Genomic DNA, 17,648 nt, shown 5'->3' on the forward strand with positions numbered 1-17,648 from the left:
TTTAAATAGAGGGAAAGTTTCTCGTTCTCTTAGTTGATCTCACTAGGGGACCCACTAGTACAGGAAATAAAGGATAAAAAGATTCAATGAATGGAAGTAAAAATCAGGACAAATACTAACTAGAAATACTAAAGTGTTAGTTTCCCCAAATAGTATTCTATGGTGTAAATTCAGTTTTGAAAAGCTAAAGTATTTCTTGGTCTCATTACATTCAGGCAAGGGGTTTTTTTTATATTTTCTCATTATTTTAGCAATATTGGCCAGAAAACAAAGAAGTACAATGTAGAAGAATGGTAGAAGTATAGACTTGTGGTAAAAATGGTAGCAAAATTAAAACAAGGCTCTCTAAAGAAAATATTTCAATATTGTGGCTATCCCTCTACTGTTGAACAATTCTTAAATTTGGTATTGTTCAAAATCTTATTAACAATTTCACAGTAATTATACAGGGGTCCTTAAAAAGTAGGATTTTTTTTCAGAGCAAAAGTATACAGTTTAACAGCTTCCAGTCAATCTTTTAACTGTTTCTCACTAAAAAGATACTACAATTCAGATTCTTGGAAGACTTATCAATCCTGTCTGTTTTGATGGCAGCACCTTACGAAATTGTAAAACATAAAAGTGTCTCTTGCCTCTTATCATAAACTGTCTGGTCAGCAAAGCTCTTAAACTTCTGCCTGACAGCAGGTTCTAATCTCACAGGTTCCTCCCTGCATTGGAAGGTCTGTGGACTATGAAGAATTGCAGAAGCAGTCTTTTATCAATCATCTTTTAAAATTTCCTTAAGCAAGCTGATAACAGATCATTTCTAAAGCCATCTGATGCATTATCTAAATGTAAAAAGTCTCATTTTAGATCAGTTCTTCAAGTGAAGCATATGAAAAAACCCCAGTCAGTAGTACAGGTAAACTGTAATATTAAGCTATTGTAAGACATTGCTGAATTCCTTTTTATTCATGTAGTTCCATTTTTGGATTGGAGGTTTTCTAGTTTTCTCCTCTTTTATTAGGAGCTGATGAGATGTAGGTGGATCAGAATGCTTGAAATTAAAGGAAAAAACCAAACTGTGACAACCCTGTGGAAAATTGTGTTCTCTGGACAGTTTGAGATTTGGTAAAGTTCCATGTCTTTGAGCTTTACAGTTTCTACTGTACTTGATGCTTGCTCTTCATGAAAAATCCTTAACCCTATCTTCCTTCTTTAAGGTCAGCAATATGGGAGCAGAAAGAACCAATTCATTGTCCCTCTCTTGATAGGAAAAAAAAAAGAGAACTAACATTAGTTGCTTCAAAAATAATAAATAATGCAAAGAAAGTAAATAGTTTTAACTGGCATTACAGTGACTTATTTTGACTAATAAGAGTGAAAATTATTTCTTTTCAGAGAAGCTATCTAATGCTTGGGTTTTCACAGCCCCTACTGCAGTCATTCCATTGAATGCCCCATTTGGGACATACCTTAAGGAATTGCAGTTTCTGTTCTGGCTGCCCTAACTTGGCAGGTCTCAGGGCAGTAAGTGGGGTGTCAGTGATGAGTTAGTGTGTTAGCTTGTGGGTCTCTGCAGAGACTGGTTCTAAGACCTGTACTATCAAGTAGTCTGTCAGTGACATGGAAGACAATAGCAGGGTGACCAGGTTGCAGCTCCCGAGGAGACAGACTATGCAAGGGCTTGTCCTGACAGGACTAAGGGCAGTGACTTCGAACTTGAAGACAATGGGCTTAGATTGGACATTAGAAGAAATTCCTTACTGTGAGGGTGGTGAGGCAATGGGAAAGGTTGCCCAGAGAAGTTGTGGATGACTCATGCCTGGAAGTGTCCAAGACTGATTTGGGTGGGGCTCTGAGCAACCTGGTGTAATGGAAGGTGTCCCTGCCCACGTGGGAGTTGTAACTAGATGATCTTTAAGGTGGGCCCTTCTAATCCAAACCATTATTCTGTTATCCAAACCATGATTCTGTTACTAAAATACACCTCAAAGCTTACAGGCAGTGGAAAAAGATCAGCAGATATTAAAGCACAAGACATCAACACAGGACAATCTGGATCGCCCTTTAGATTAGCTTCAAACAAAGGAGTGTTTTTCTGAGGCCAAATAAAAGCTGTGTAATTAGCACAAAAGATTAACTTCATTTCTTGACAGAAGGCAAGGGGTTCTCTGAGAGGCTCTAGGTAACACTAGGGATTTTTATATATTCCAGGATAATAGTGGATGAAATGTTGAAGATGAGCTCCTGGTTTGGCATCATGGCCAGATGAATGATGTAATCTATTGTTCATGTTATGTCATCATTGAACAGGACTAAGAAGGTTGCATTTTCATTTATTATGAATTTTAGTAAACTGTATGAATATGCTGCTTATTGTCTCTATGTAGCTATAGACAGGATTGATTGAATTTTTTATTTGTTTTGATTTTTTTCAGTAGTTAAAAAATTGTTAAGCTTGAATGTTTGTTTTTGTTTTATGAGTATGCTCTGATCCATGCAAAACTTGAACTTGTTTGGTCCTGTGGCCTGTGTGGGACAGAAGATCAAAACTAAATCATCACAATGGTCCTTTCTGGTCTTAATATATTTACTATAACTTTGTCAGTTGGAGCTGAGAGTCATTTTTAATACTTCTATGGTCTTTCTTCTAATAGTAACAATTTGAATGGTTTAACATAGTCCCACTGCTTCCACGGATACTAAAGGGATCCTGAGTGTTAATGGCAGTACTGCCACTGGCCTGCTATTTTAGAAGAATAGGTGAAAAACTTAGGAAGTTGCATACCTCACCACGGTAAGCTTCCCTTTTCCTTTGCTTTCCTTTTATGTTAGACATGAAACAGTAAAGAAAGACTCTGGGTTCTGTTGCCATAGTTACTTGATTCATCTTAAATCCCAGAGCAGCACAGTCTAGCTATCCCAAATTGCCAAAGAGCTATTGCTCACAGCCCTTGTAGCTGTAGACAAAACTGATTCTTTCTCTTTCTGAAGGATTTCTTCTATTAAATGATGCTTAAATCCCCTCCCTCCTCACTTTCCAACACTGTCTCTTGAATGAGTCAGTTATTTTGTGTTCATGTTGTCAAGTTCCCTGGGTGTGAATAACCTCTAGTTTATCTGTCTGTAAACTTCAGATTTGAACAATGTCTTTGCTTATTTGCAGTGTTCTTTCATCTTTTCATTCAAATTCAACACATTCTTGATTATTATCTGTGTGATTTGAGCAGTTGAAGGACAGTATACTCAATAGTGGACATTTCTGCAGTTGCTGTTTGCTGCAGTTGCAAGGATGCTATTTCAGGTTTCAGTGGGCTAAGTATGTTCTTTTTTAATGTTTATGTAGTCGTCATCGTCCTCGCTGTCTTCACCACCATGCTCATCGCAGCCTCAGGTTAGCCACAGCAGAACGAAGGCCTCACCATTGTGTCACTCAGCATCCCTCTCCTGGGCCAAACGTAATCATGTAGGTCCTGCAAAGGCTCCCAGTCCGTCAGTCCGTCTGCGCCGGTGGCGGCCCTTGATACGCCTTCCATCTGTCGGGCTTCATTCTGTTGTAAGTGTAGTCCATCTTCAGTCTTTTCTTACTCTGACACACTGGCCTTCCGCCATGTAGCTTCAGTCTTCAAGGCATCATGTTTTGTTGGGGTCTTTTCTCAACCATTCCTAAGATTTCTTTCTTCCTGGTTTGTTTTTTTCCCTTTCCACCATGTCAGACAGCAAAAGTACATCATTCCACGCTTTGCTGTCCAGGTATTTTTGATTCCATACATATGCTAAATCATTTTCAAAGCATAAAAGAAGTTTACCTTTCATGAACTGGCACTTTTTTTTGCCATAGGCTCCACATCCAGCCTCTTCTTTTCACCTCATCTTCATGATCTTTCATTTGGATCTGCTAAATCAAGGGGCTTCTAATTTTTTGCCACGTGGTATTATTTCTTCTGTGTTTGAGACCTGGTTTTAAGTTCTCATATCCTAAACCTAGTCTCCTTTTCTTTGCTTAACTCTTGGTTAATGGTCCCTGGGTATTTCAATAATGATAAAATATTTCCTATAATCCCAAGGGGCTGGTTACTTTCTCACTTGACATCTTGTTTCTTCATATAGTTTGTACTCAGACATTGCAGTTGAAAGGGAAGATGTTCCAATAAGAAAAGCTTGTCATCAAATGAAAACTTTATTCCTCCTTCACTCACTGATCACAAATGTATCTTGAAAATCTGGAAAAATAAAATTATATGTACAGAGTAGCCAATGTTTCTAAATGGCCTGATGGCCACCAGCAGAAACATCAAACTGAAGGAGTCTTTTAGTGCTATTTCATCCTGCATTTAAGGAGTGATCACACTTCTAATGCATACATGAATAGAAAAATAAATCTTGATGTGTAGAAGTTAATGCTCTTAAATGCAGAATTGGGACATTGATTTTGTTTTTATCATTCTTTGATACTGATCACATTTCACCTGTGTTCCTGGAAATTCTTCTTTGAGATAGGTGGGTTTTTACAGAGGTGAAATAACTACTCTAGCTGTGGTCCAAATAATTTTCTTTTTCATTCAGATGTGCCTTTGCACATGTGGAAACCCTTAATGTTTTACTGCTATTAAAAATTAGTGTCAAATGCTTCCACTTCTTTATCACTTTTTTATTTTCATCCTGATAAATATCTCAAGATGAGGCCTTTTCCCAGACTCTTTTCTCTTCATGCAAATAGTAATTGCTTTTATTAAGTATCTAGCTCTCATGTAATATTCAGAACTATGGACCATTCTTGATGTTATCATTTGGAGCTAGTTAAATATTTTGGGATCTGAGGAGTTGTGAAGTTAAGTACTGACTTAAATTCTTCCCAACTCATGCTTCTTACCCTCATTTGTTTTGCTGACATTAACAACATCTGACATTTTACCTGGGGATTTTATTGTTTAACAAACCTTGGAAAATTCCATGTCATGTTTCTGTAATTTGAAATTGGGATCATGTTTGAATTTGACTTATCTGTGCTTGTTGTTAAGAAAACTTCTTGAAGGAGACTTGAGCTTGAGTGTGCCTGCCTAGAACAAAAGCATTAATTGAACATGAGTTTACTTCAGCAGTAAATAAGTGATGACTTATCTAAGACATTACAGCATAATCTGTTGTCATTATATCAGAAAACCAAGCTGAGAGTTTTGTTAACTTCAGAAAATGTCTAAAAACGAGTCCTCATCCACTAGTAGTGAACATTTCCTTTAAAAATGTTCAGAAAATTAGTTTAGCTTTCAGTACAACTCTATTTGGCAAAGCAGAAGCTTGCTTCTAAGAGGTTTTAAAATATTATACCATAATTCCCCCGATGTCCTGTCTTCATCCAACAGATTAAAATTTCAAGGCCTATACATAAAGATTCATCAGTGAATACTGATAAATGCTATATAGTCTGGTATGTATTGGTAACTAAATGTTGTTCTCATCTTTGCACATTTGTATAACATGCCTTACAAGAAAATTAAGACCACCTTTTTGTAAATTAGTTTATTATGGAAGAAACCAGGCAGCATTTTTGGCATTAAAGCTGTCTCCGTTGGCTTTGTAAAATTTGAGTGACAAGGTGGTATTTAATGTCCTGTCAACAAGTAGGATTAGTACAGCTCTGATATTCTCCTAGCTGTACAAAGAGGCTGAACTGCTCAGCATTGCATGAGACCAGCATTGTATGAGAAATGTATGAGCACTTCAGTATTGCTTTTATTAAGAAATCTATGCTCTTGAATTTAAAGGGGTGGGAACATCCTGTATATTGTGTTTAAAATATAGTTGAACTTTCTTGTAGTTTTGAGTACATTTCTACCACTAAAACATTGACAAACAAAAAAAATATTGTTTCAAAATCTAGAGCAAAAGTTGTGATGCTGAGAGGCTTTTTCTAGGCTCCTTAAATAAAAGCAGTTTTCCTAGCTGAAAACTTTCCTTGACTTCAATGGTGGTTGACCTTGGCTGGACACCAGATGCCCATCAGGCAGCTCTGTCATTCCCCTCCTTTGCAGGCCAGGGTGGGGAGAAAATAAGAGAAAAAAACTTGTATGTCAAGATAAAGGCAGTTTAGTAAAGCAAAAGCTTCACATGAAAGCAGGGGAAAACAAAAGATTTATTCTGTACTTTCCATCAGCAGGGGATGTCCAGACACTTCCTGGGAAGCCAGTCTTGAGTGTGTGTAGTGGTTGGCCAGGAAGGCAATTGTCACAATTACTAATGTTATTAGTTCCTTTTCCCTTTTTCCTCCTCCTTTCTCTTAGCTTTTATATCTGAGCAGACCTCATATGATACAGAAAAATCCCTTTGGCCAGTGTGGGTCGCCTGTCCTGGCCGTGTCCCTCACAGGGCTTTGCCCGCCCCTCTCCTGCTGCCCAGGGTGAGGTGTGAGACAGGGCAGTGATGCAGGGCCAGCGCTGCTCAGCAGTGCCCACAGCACTGGGGTGCCACAGCCCCTTTCCAGCTACCAGTGCCAAGCTCAGCACTGGGAGGGCTGCTCTGGGGAAGCGAGCCCCATCTCTGCCACACCCAATACATCCTTTTAGAGCAGGTCTCTAGATGAGTTAAGGACATATATTAGGGGGGGGGGGAAATTGAAAATACTGTCCTGAAGCGTTCTGTACAAATCTGATAAATTGCAGTAGATGTGGCAAATTTTTAAGATAAGCTAACAGCATGCTTGTTTAGTAATGTTGACTTTCCCTCCATCCTCATCACTTTCTCTTCCAGATCATCTATTCTTTCAGTGTTTCTGTTTGCCTTAGGGTTGCTGCCTTTTATATGACAAACTCACTGCAGTATATTGAGCATGAATAGAGATGTCACTGTTTTGTGAGAAAAAGCCAGAAACAGTCTTACTGAAAACTTGTGACCATCATTCCAGTGGTCTTTGTTTTAGTTGCAGTACTTTAACTGAGACCCAAATGCCTTTCACAGTCCTACACAGTGTATTTGCCCAAGCACATCCCATGCTGCAAAACAGAAGTTACAGATGTCTGATCTATTCAACAGCAATTGCATCACTTTTTCCATTTTACTTCAGAATTTATTGAATATAAACCTAGTAGTCTTCTTTTTTGGCTCTGTTTTCCTTTGGCTTCTTGTAATATCTGGTGTAGATAAACCTCTAAGGTTTTTTTCTTCTCTTAAAACTGTAGATGCTTTTGTCATGATCTTTCAATTGGATGTATCTGTATTTTTTTATTCTCGAAGGTTCTGCAAAATTGCCCCTCCCTATCAGTCTTCAGTACTCTTCCATAACTTAACAGACTCCTGATGCCAGTTTCTTGACTTAACACCAAGTGACTTTTTCCTTTCCCAGTCACTACCTGTATTGCAAAGCATTCTACTAAACTGGTTTGTGAGGTTTCTTGCTTTGCTTCTCCTTTCAAAAGCAAGCGTAAGGGAATAATAAAAATACAAGATATAGTTGAAAGAAATTGCCTGAAAACTGTCATGTAACACTGCATCTGCTCTTATAATGTGGTCTTTCATAAATACATTTTAAGCAGGCTGTGGTAAGGCTTGTTCAGTGGATCCATGAGAGCAAGACCATTTTTTTTCTCAGTTTTAAGTTTGTCACAGAAATGAAGTTCTTAGAAAAAGAAACCAGTTGCACATAAATTTGACAAACAGTTATGTCTTGACTGAGCAACATTTGAAGATCAAAAGATTTAAAATGCATGAAAGTTGAACACCAGCTTTTAGATTGGGATGATGGTCTAAGTGCATTGCAAGAGAAACTGTGCAGGTGATGAAATATACTTTATTAGACAGGCTGACATGATTGGGCAAAGAGTGATGTGGCATGTACCACTGAGTTTCTGAAGGTTAGTGCAACAACTGGAAAGACTGGTTTAGTTCATGAGGAGAGGGCAGCATGCACTGGTGAAAGGTAAAACTAAAGGAATTTCTTAGTACAAGAAGGCATAGGAAGGGTTATCATTTATATTGTGAAAACTTTGGGAAATGCAGTTTTAATTATAGATTTGATTCCTGCTAGAGGAAGAAATGTAGAGGTTCTGTTTCAACTAATGGGTATTGACCTGAGACAAGTCAATTCAAATTGATTTCTCACAAAGGTCAGCACTTGTTTATTATTCAATTTGAATGTCCAGGTTAACAGAGAAGGCAGTCAAATCCTCTGAAAAACAGGGACTCTGATATCTAAGTACTTTTAATGTGATATCCAGAATTAGAGGGCAGACAACCTTGGCTGTCTCTTTTGTGTGTGCAACTGAGTATTCATGAAAATATTCTGTGTTATTGTCATTGAATGTTACCTTAATTCCTTGGAAAAAAGTTACATTTGAGATGATGTTCTCAGAACCATCACTTTGAGCACTGAACTTATATTTTTCTTCTTTAAATCAGTTTTGAGTCTTCTGGTTTTTATTTTTTAGCATGTTTTTAGTTTGGAGAAGTAAATTGGAAAAATTATATCTACTGACCCAAATTACCAAAACTTACTTCTTATACTATGATTGCAACCATAACAGAAGTTTTGTGAGCTACTCAAGATGCTGGTATTCTTCCTCTTTATGTCTTTCCTGGATAGGAGAGAAGTATACATTTCCAGTACTCAGCATGACAGCTCTTCAGAAGACTTGAAAAATGAGTCTTGAATCCCATAGGTCAGTTCCAAATCCTAATTAGACAATCGCATAATTTATACTCCCACATCTTTCTCCTTGTGGTTCATACACACATGTGGTCCTTCAAATATGCTTTTTTCCTTTTGCACACTGACTGGGCTGTTAAGTGAAAAAAATTAGAGGAACAGATAATCTGAACATTTGATTGATGTCTGTGCTACTGTGGTCTTTGACAAGAAGAGCAGTCAGGAGAAAATCCTCTGTAAGTGTTCTAAGCAATACTTCGTGATTAATGTGCAGGAAGACTTCTTAAAGCTATGCTCCTTGTTCTTTTAAACATTCACATAGACACTTTATTAGAAACTTGAAAACTTGGCCAAAGGTGTAGCTTTTTGAGGAGACCACAAAAGACATCTCCCTGGAGGTGACATTCCCACTTTTTTCCATTCCTTTGAAATTTAAAGTCTTCTGGTTCAAGTGTTAGAATTTTTAGGGCTTCCCAGTGAAGTGGAAATTGGCCTGAGTAGGCTTTTCATGTGGTGTCTGTGTGTGTTTGAGTGTGCTTGCACACATATGGATGTGTTGGGGGCTTTTTCCCTAAGGAGGGGAGGAGTGGAGGGATTTTGAATCAGGTTCATCACATTGGGAAAGATTAATCCAGTTACTTGTTCGCTTAAGTTATGAGCAGCAGATTTTTATGATACAAAGTTTTAGGTCATTGTGACTATTTAGATCTTATTGTTTTGTTGTGCTTATGATTATGCAAATTTTTCTGTCAAAAATTATTGAAATCCTATTTTTTCAAGACATATAAATATCAACTTTACTGCTATCTAGATTAGATGGAAAGAAATCTTAATGGAAGGAGACTGCATACACTAGAACATATGGTAGAAAACTTAATAATGGCATGGCACTTTCATTCTCTCTGGGATTGGGGAATCAAAAATGTAAAAACACAGCATTTCTCACGGTTTATGGCAATAGCACACTGAAAGCATGTTATTTAGATTAGTCTTGTACAAAAACTCAGCAGGATTCTATAGCAGTCTGTCTCTAAGTAAACTTTATGAAAAGTCAATCATGCTTTTTTTGATGGCTTACTTATTCATCTTCTTTCTATATATAGCCTCAGCATTCCAAGCATGCCAATGGTGTCTCTCTAGAGAAAGGGTGTTTATTAGAATTTGACAAAGAACTTAACATCCAAAATGGTCAAAAGGGCAACTATATGTTGTTTCTAAACGTAGTAAAAATCAATTCCTGAACATCTCAAAGTCCTCAGAAATAGTGATGTACTCTCCTGCTTCATGTCACCTTGAGCCCAGGTAGGCTCAAGGTAGATGTAGGCTTTAAATTGTTAAGCCACCTCCTTCCTAAAGTGACACTAACTGGCAGTGGTCTTCTCCCTAACCACGACATTTCTTAAACCCAGATTTCTTAGTTGATATGTTTAATTGATAAGTGAACAGCTGTGAAGCGGTATGTCTATGAAGGGAATTAGGTGACAGTGTGGGATTTTACAAGCCTTGCCTGCCTGCACATTTTTGTAGCACTACAGTTTAGATGTCTGTAAAAAGTTGGGTGGTCAATAGCAATAACAACAATTGGACATTACCTGCTGTCTTGTGTGGTTTTATGGAAACTTCTGGTTTCCATAGTTTGCTACTGGAGTAGTCAAGTTCTTGGGGCTGTTTGGTTTTGCTGAGTCCTGGCTCTGTTTGGCTTTCTGTGAAACAAAATTATCAAAGGCCATTTCACTCAGACAGCTTGAATTTCTGGTGGAAAGATCCTCTTGCCCCTTTGATATCAGATGCCTCATCTTCAGTGGCCAGAATGCATTTTCTCCATTCTAGGCTCTCTGAAACAGTGATGAAACAGGGTGTTTGTGCCTTTCACACTTCTAACTGGTCATGGAGATAAATCTTAAATGAGAGTGAAGGGAAGTTGTGTGGTATTTTGTGTTCTTTTTCTTTTTTTCCCATTTTTGAGCTTGCTGCACAGAATTTCTGTAAGCTGTTGGCATTTCCTCCACAGTGCTGCATTCGTTGGCCTTCTTAATGTATTTGAAGGACTTGTGGTGACTTCTTGTCCTTCACTCTGTTGTTCTGGTTGTTTGCCAAATTTCTTCAATTTATATCATCTTTTAAAGTCTTTTTTCATGGCCATCATCAAAAAGGAAATTTTGAGCCCCGTCTTTAGAAGATGATACAACTTTGAGGTTCTACAGCTTATTTTACACTCTAATCTGTTTTTAGCAAGTTTTTACATTTTTGGAGTCTTTTAGAAAATTCATGCAAGCCTAGCAGTAATTAAAAGATGAAAGAAAATTCATGAAATACATTTTCACACAAGTCAGGTTTTTGATAATTAAGAAAACCTGAAGTCCTTTTTCCCATTTGATCAAAACAATATCATCTTAAATTGTGTTCAGATGCAGACTGGACAGACTGATAAGGAATTAACACCATCAGTTGCTATTAAACACAACAGTGGTGATAGAGCTTTTGGCTCAGAAGTGATGAATGATCTTCTGGCTTACAGGTTCCAACACCACTGCTCAGCAGGTGCTGGGAACGTGTGTTGGTGGAGCACCATGCTCTGGATGCCCACAAACTTCTGCAAAAGCTTTTGCTGCTTGCTGTAGTTGCCAGCACAGTACTGGGCTAGGTGGATCTTTACTCACTGTAACCATTTTTTATGTTGCGTCACTTGATGCTGTCGCTGCACTTCAGTCCTTACTGGGTATAATGAGTATGATGCCACTTGCAAAATTCAGTCTGGGCACCTCTGGCTATTATCTTTCCTCCTCACCTAAGATGTGTTTGTTTTGACTGCCTGTGAAGGGGAAACTGGTTAACTGGGGTTGGCTTATGAGGAAAAAATTATTTTGACCGGTGAATATTTTCAGTTCTGAAATATTACCATTTCAGAGTTGAGTCTTGCATCACTTTGTTATGGGAGATAGATTAGTGAAGGATTAGTTATTTATATGAAAGTCTATTTTTGATGTTTATGTATTTGAGCTGATTTTACTTCTAATTCAGTAATGAAAAATAGAGCTTTTATGTAGAGCTATAATCAGAAGTATTTCCAGATACTTTAATGCATGGATTCTTACTGATGCATGCATTGCAGACAGTTCTTTTGTATTCCAAAATGTTCCTCACCTGACTTCTGCCATTCTGTATAGATCCAGAATTACAATTGCTTCCCAATTGTAATCTCTTTTGTCCAGGTATATTTTATATTATGATGATACATGCTCATTAATCATATAGCAATAAGAGTTCAATAAACACAATTTCTTTCTGTCTTGTTTTGTCTTGCAGGCACCAAGTATAGATGAAAAAGTAGATCTTCACTTTATTGCATTAGTTAATGTAGGTGGTCATCTCTATGAATTGGGTAAGAACACTTTTTATCCACTCTCCATTTTTTAGAAACAAATTCAAGTAGTGATGCTGTTAACTGTCAAAGTTTCAGAGAGATTTCTTGATGTTATGTTGGGCTTAGGTTCTTTTCAGCTGCATCTTAGGGTCTGGGGATTTCTTTCAAACAACTGCAGCCTTCTTAGTTTTTTGGGATTTTTTTGGAGGCGGGGGAGTTTGTTTATTTATTAGGATTTTTGGTTTGTTTTTTGGGTCTTACTGTTTTCCTTCCCTTAACTCCATCCTATTAAGGTAAAATGGTACAGAATACTAGACTGCATCCAAACTTCTATGGGCATTTATAAGGACAGGAAGCAAGAAAAATGGATAAACACTCAAAATTTCACAGGACATTTGTTATGTTTATGTTCCCGAGCTGCTTGTGGAAGTATTAAGTTAACTGTGTGCCAGAAATGTTAGCTGTATTATTAAGCAGCTGTGCTTAATAAGCACAGCATAAGTGATAATGTTTAAACTCAAATTATGTAGTCAGGTTACTAAGAGATATTAACACTCTGCAACTTGTTTGTAATAGTCTGGTATTTTTTCCTTTACTTTTTGTGGTCAGTAGACAGTTAACTGTGCAACAGTAGTCCTTATTTTTTGAAATACACCTATTTTTTCCTGTTCAGATTGTGTAGCACTTAGTTTTGCTCAGATATTCTCTAATGCCTCCAATCTTAAATATGTTGCTGGGCAACTAGGTTTTCCAGCAGGCTCTTCAGAAACCCAACAAGCAGATCAGCATGTAAAAACTGCAAGTCACTGATCTTTCCTAACATAATTTTTGCAGTATTTTATGGTGATAAGACTTTCATCTTTTGAAAATCAGCATGTAATTAAGCAATGCCCTTAACAGGTGATAAGTAATCACAGCATGGGGCATAAGCAATATATAAGAAGTGCTTATGGTAATATTAAGTTGATCTAAGGGGTATTAGCAGGGATAAGTCATAACCAATAGGCACACATTTTTGTATTTTATGATGCTGTCTATCTGTCAGTGGACTAGATCAAAAAGGTAAGTACTGTAGGATGCAATAAATATTTTACGGCTCTAGATTTCAAGGCATAAGGGATGACTTTCACTTGTTCTGGTTGTGTGCTGTGATACATTTTCATTGTCCATGAATTTATGCTGCTTGAAAAGCTGACTACATACTATGATGAGCATGTTTACCCAATTTCTGTAGGTATGATGTGAGAGAAGCGCCATTTGAATTTTTCCTAAAAATAACAAATTAGAAGGAGAAGAGCATTTAGCTCTGATGTACAGTAGAATGTCAATAGTACTATTTCTTATGTTCTTAAAATAACTTCTCTGTGTACCAGTGGAAGGAAGCAAAAAACCCCCAACTTAAAAGTAGTAAAATGGAAGGTTTTTCAATTGATTCACTGGCTTCAGACAGTGTGGGCAGCATGTGGGCTTTGGCATGCAGAAAATGCTAAGGAAGCACATGGATATTAAATATATGTGATGTTTCAGTCATAGAAAACACATTCTTTATAGACATGTGAAATTAAAATGTTGTTCTGCCAGTAAGGACTCAAAAAAGCCCCAAAATTAAGGTAAACTTGCAACAGTGCAGGGAATTCAGTTCTGTTTCCCTGGCATTTTCTGAGGGTTTTGCCTTGTATCTGCAGCCCTGGTAGTTACAATAATGAACAACATCTTGTTCATATAAATCCAAATGTTTTTCAACATCAAATCTATTTTTAGTTATGGAAAATGTAGTTTGGAAGTGTTGTCAACTTTGGTGGCAACTTTGGGGAGGGAAAAGCCTTTTACAGGGAAGACAGAGCCAAAAGGATTTTGTTTTGTATTTTTAAAGAAGTATTTCAGATAACCTGACATAAGTTTTCATACTGTTAACTCGTTGCAAGTAACCTGAAGCATATTTATATGAATGAAATTCTTTTTTAAATGCTGAGAATGACAAGCTTTATTCTATTGGAAATGCAAGGAAAAAAAAATATAAGAAAAATAACCATAGCAATCCTGTTTAAATGCTGTGAAAATACTAAATATTTAGAGCTGTTGGGTTTTGTTTGCTCATCTATTTTAAATGACAGAAACATTTTCAGTGGTGCCAGACTCTTCAGAATGGTGGGTTTGCTACTCTGGTCTGTTGTGGAGTCCCTGATCACAGCTGTCAAACACCACAGACATTCAGTTGTCTGTCTGTGTAAATCCATCAAGCGTAGCTGAAATTTTTCTGTTCTGTTTGAAAATTGAAGTACTATACAAGCACTAAACCAACAGCATCTTACAGTTTTGAAGTTTTCAACTTAAATACTGAAAAATATTTCATTGTTTTTATTGGATTATTTTTTAAAAGCAATAGACTGTGTATAATGATACTGGTAGAAGCAGTCAGCAGTGGAGAGACCAGGGAACATCTAGCTGCATGTGTGAACTTTATGAAAAATGTGATAGCATTTTGGAAAGCGAAGTACAAAAGATCTGCTTAAATAGTTTTAACTGGAAAAAACAAAGCTTTTATAATTTTATAAATGTGTTATTCAATCCCACTTTGTCTTCCAACAGATGGGCGCAAGCCATTTCCAATAAACCATGGGGAAACCAGCGATGACTCTTTTTTAGAGGTAGGGATACAGAACCTCCTTAAATGGTGCTATATGAAATTCTTGCTGTGTTTCTACAAAATTTATAAAGTAGATCTATGAAAATACCTATACAAGTCTAGCTATATTTATAGTTGGATGAGGAATAGAGCAAGTGGGATGGTGAGGCCAAATTAGGTTTGAAAAGAGATACTTTAGAACACTTACATTGTGGCTGTAGATGAGAGAGTATCGTAACATAAATATCATAAGGGTCGACTACAAGATCAGACTGACTTATCTTCTGTGCTTAGATTTTCATATACTCCTGCTCCTTTCAATTAGTACATCTAACAAGAAGTTAGCAGACTGAAAACTTACAATTTTTCATCCTCTTTCCTTTGGTTTATAGTTTGATAGGTGTCATGCTGACAGAAGCTGATTTCCTTTCTGACCCATGCTAATGATCGTTCTTCTCTACTTTCACAGCTTCTTTTGGGTGCTTCTTTGTGTCATGAGCTCAGAAAATAATTAGAAAGGGATACACTGAGTTGGGAGGATAAACTGTCATCCCCACAGAATGATGCAAAGTTGAAGTTGAGAGAAGTCAATGCATAGATCTGAGTTTTATGATATCCAGATTGGATTAGTATTACAAAAGGAAGAAACCAGAGAAACTAAAACAAACAAAATAGAAAATTATTTTGTAGTCTAGAAGCATAGACTAACGTCTGTAAAGTTTGCAAATAATTTGTGCTTGCTTGGACAGGGGAAGAAATTGGATAAAGCTTTCCTTATTCTTTATGTGTCTTTTTCCTGTTTTTGCTGATAACATGTGTTCTCCAGATTGCACCCTAAAGCTAGATGAAGGAATTACTTAAAATCTTTCAATCACCCCACCCAGCTTAGATTCATCTTGAAACAAAGGAAAAATTTCTGAAGACTGCAGTACTAGTTAAGGCAAACTTCAGAGATGCATTTAGAAAGTCAGAAAAGCAACACATCTGCTGCACAAAGTAATATTCAGTCACAAAAATCATCATTGCTAAAGGTCCTTCATAAAACTTTTTCTTTTAGGCTGCCCATATGAGCACTGTAAGTAATCTTGAGTCATGGTAACTCACATCAGAAATACCATTTATGTAGGTTCGTCACACTATTTAGGAAACCTTTATGGAAAAATACATTTTGGGCCTAGTTTGGATAAAGCATATCTTCGTTTTCAGTTGTGTTTTGTTTGCTTTTTAATAACAAATATGATTTATATTGTTTTTCATTTTGGTTTTCTTTGTACTTTTTCCCCCTAGGATGCAATAGAAGTTTGCAAGAAATTCATGGAACGTGACCCAGAAGAATTAAGATTCAATGCAATTGCACTGTCTGCAGCTTAAAAGCCTTTTCCTGTGAGGCAACTCTATTGCAATGTATTGTAAGAATAAAACCATTGCCATATGTTAATAGTACAAATTTTGATACTTCCCTAACATCTTGACTAATTGTAGCATACGTGGAATAAACTTTGCATTTGTCCTTGCTATATTTTGCTGCTTGTTCCTACTGCAACTTTGGGTATTTCTATACAGGCATGCATTTTGTGCAAGATTTTTATGTGGTGGGTTTTTTCCCTTCCACCCCCTTAAAAGTTTTGGGACTTACTATCTGTGATATTTCCTTGTAATAATGATGAGCTGCTTCAGAGCAGGATTGTCATTTGTATCATGCACAGGTAACATTCTGAGTGGAGTATGGTGATATGGCTGAAAACTTGGAGTATGAGGTTATCTCCATCCTTTATTTATAATGGTGCAAGAATACTATAAGAACTTCTTCAGGTGACTCAAGTGAAAAAAAAAACATTTTTTCAGTGCATTATTTTAAAATAAATGTGTGGAAGAAAATAGGCAGAAAAAGGACTATTCTTACTGTTGGTGAGCACTAACATTTTAAAATTATCTTAATGTTTACATTTTGAATAAAAACTTCACTTTGTTTCTCAAGTCTAATAATGTTAATAAATTGTCAAAAACTAGTTAAACCAATGCTTGCTATTTATATTATATGTGGAAAAATGACATGGGTTTTTGCCCCCGAAAAGGCACATTAAGAAATTCAAATGGTAGGACTGTGGAGGGCACACACATTTGAATACAGCAATGTGAAGTACCTCACCTAACTGAAATAAATGATAGAAAAATGATGATTGTTGTAATGAAGTTTGTTTAGCAACAACAAACAGACTGGAGGTTTTAAGGCAGCCATGATAGTCATGTACTTTTCTCCCCTGTTGGAATATGTCTTGTAAGTTTGTCAGGTGGCATTACTGAATGCTATCTGATAGCCTTCCCCTGTGCCATCCCTCCCACTCCACCCACTGATCTTAAGGTACTGTTGACCAATTTCTATACCTGAATCAGTAACATTGTGGTTGTTTTGAGTTTGATCTTCCTGTTTGGTTTTGGGTTTAGTTTTGGTTTTTTAGCTAAGCAATCTTAACACTTTAGGATTCTTGTGAAGATTGGTTTGGGTTAATGTGTGTGGTTTTGACATTCCAGAACAATATTCCTTATTCACTCCTTTGAAGTGGAATTATTTAGGTTTGCTTCCAATCAAACCCACTGCCAAAGGAAACTGAGCCCTCCACGTCCCAGAGGGTGCTTTCATTCTCTATCAATTGTCATTGCAGGAAAAATGAATGGGGTTATGCCAGAAGCATTCTGGCAGAGTTTTCCTTCTTTATAGAAAAGAAAGAGGCCTGGCCTCTGTCTTATCACTTAAGAACATCTCTTGCACTCTAAAGAAAAAGTTGGCGTGTCTGTCTAAAACATGTCACCTGGAGAGTCCAGTAACAGCAACAGTCTGTTTTCTATAAGTGAGCTGCTTGGAAAAGCAAAGGAGAAGAATAACACTAATGAGCTTCTATTTTTGAAAAGCTTTTGCTTTTTCACCCTAATAAAATGCAGTATCATTAAGACTTGGTTTATGTTGCCATGCTCATTAGTAAAGCCCTGAAACTTGCTTTTAAATAAAAATCAGAGGCTTTAGTAACCGAACCAGC

General features: G+C 36.9%; 1 protein-coding gene across 1 annotated transcript in view; it reads left to right on the forward strand.

Moving 5' to 3' along the window:
- Nucleotides 1–16,790, forward strand: part of UCHL3 (ubiquitin C-terminal hydrolase L3) — a 41,590-nt gene extending 24,800 nt beyond the window's left edge. The window contains exons 7-9 of the mRNA XM_063149445.1: nucleotides 11,930–12,005; nucleotides 14,577–14,635; nucleotides 15,901–16,790. Coding sequence (XP_063005515.1) covers nucleotides 11,930–12,005; nucleotides 14,577–14,635; nucleotides 15,901–15,984 — 219 coding nt within the window. The 3' untranslated portion in view covers nucleotides 15,985–16,790. The remainder of the gene's footprint in view (nucleotides 1–11,929; nucleotides 12,006–14,576; nucleotides 14,636–15,900) is intronic.
- Nucleotides 16,791–17,648: the final 858 nt, after the last annotated feature.

This window comes from Melospiza melodia, chromosome 2 (genome assembly GCF_035770615.1).
Source record: "Melospiza melodia melodia isolate bMelMel2 chromosome 2, bMelMel2.pri, whole genome shotgun sequence".
Lineage (NCBI taxonomy): Eukaryota > Metazoa > Chordata > Aves > Passeriformes > Passerellidae > Melospiza > Melospiza melodia.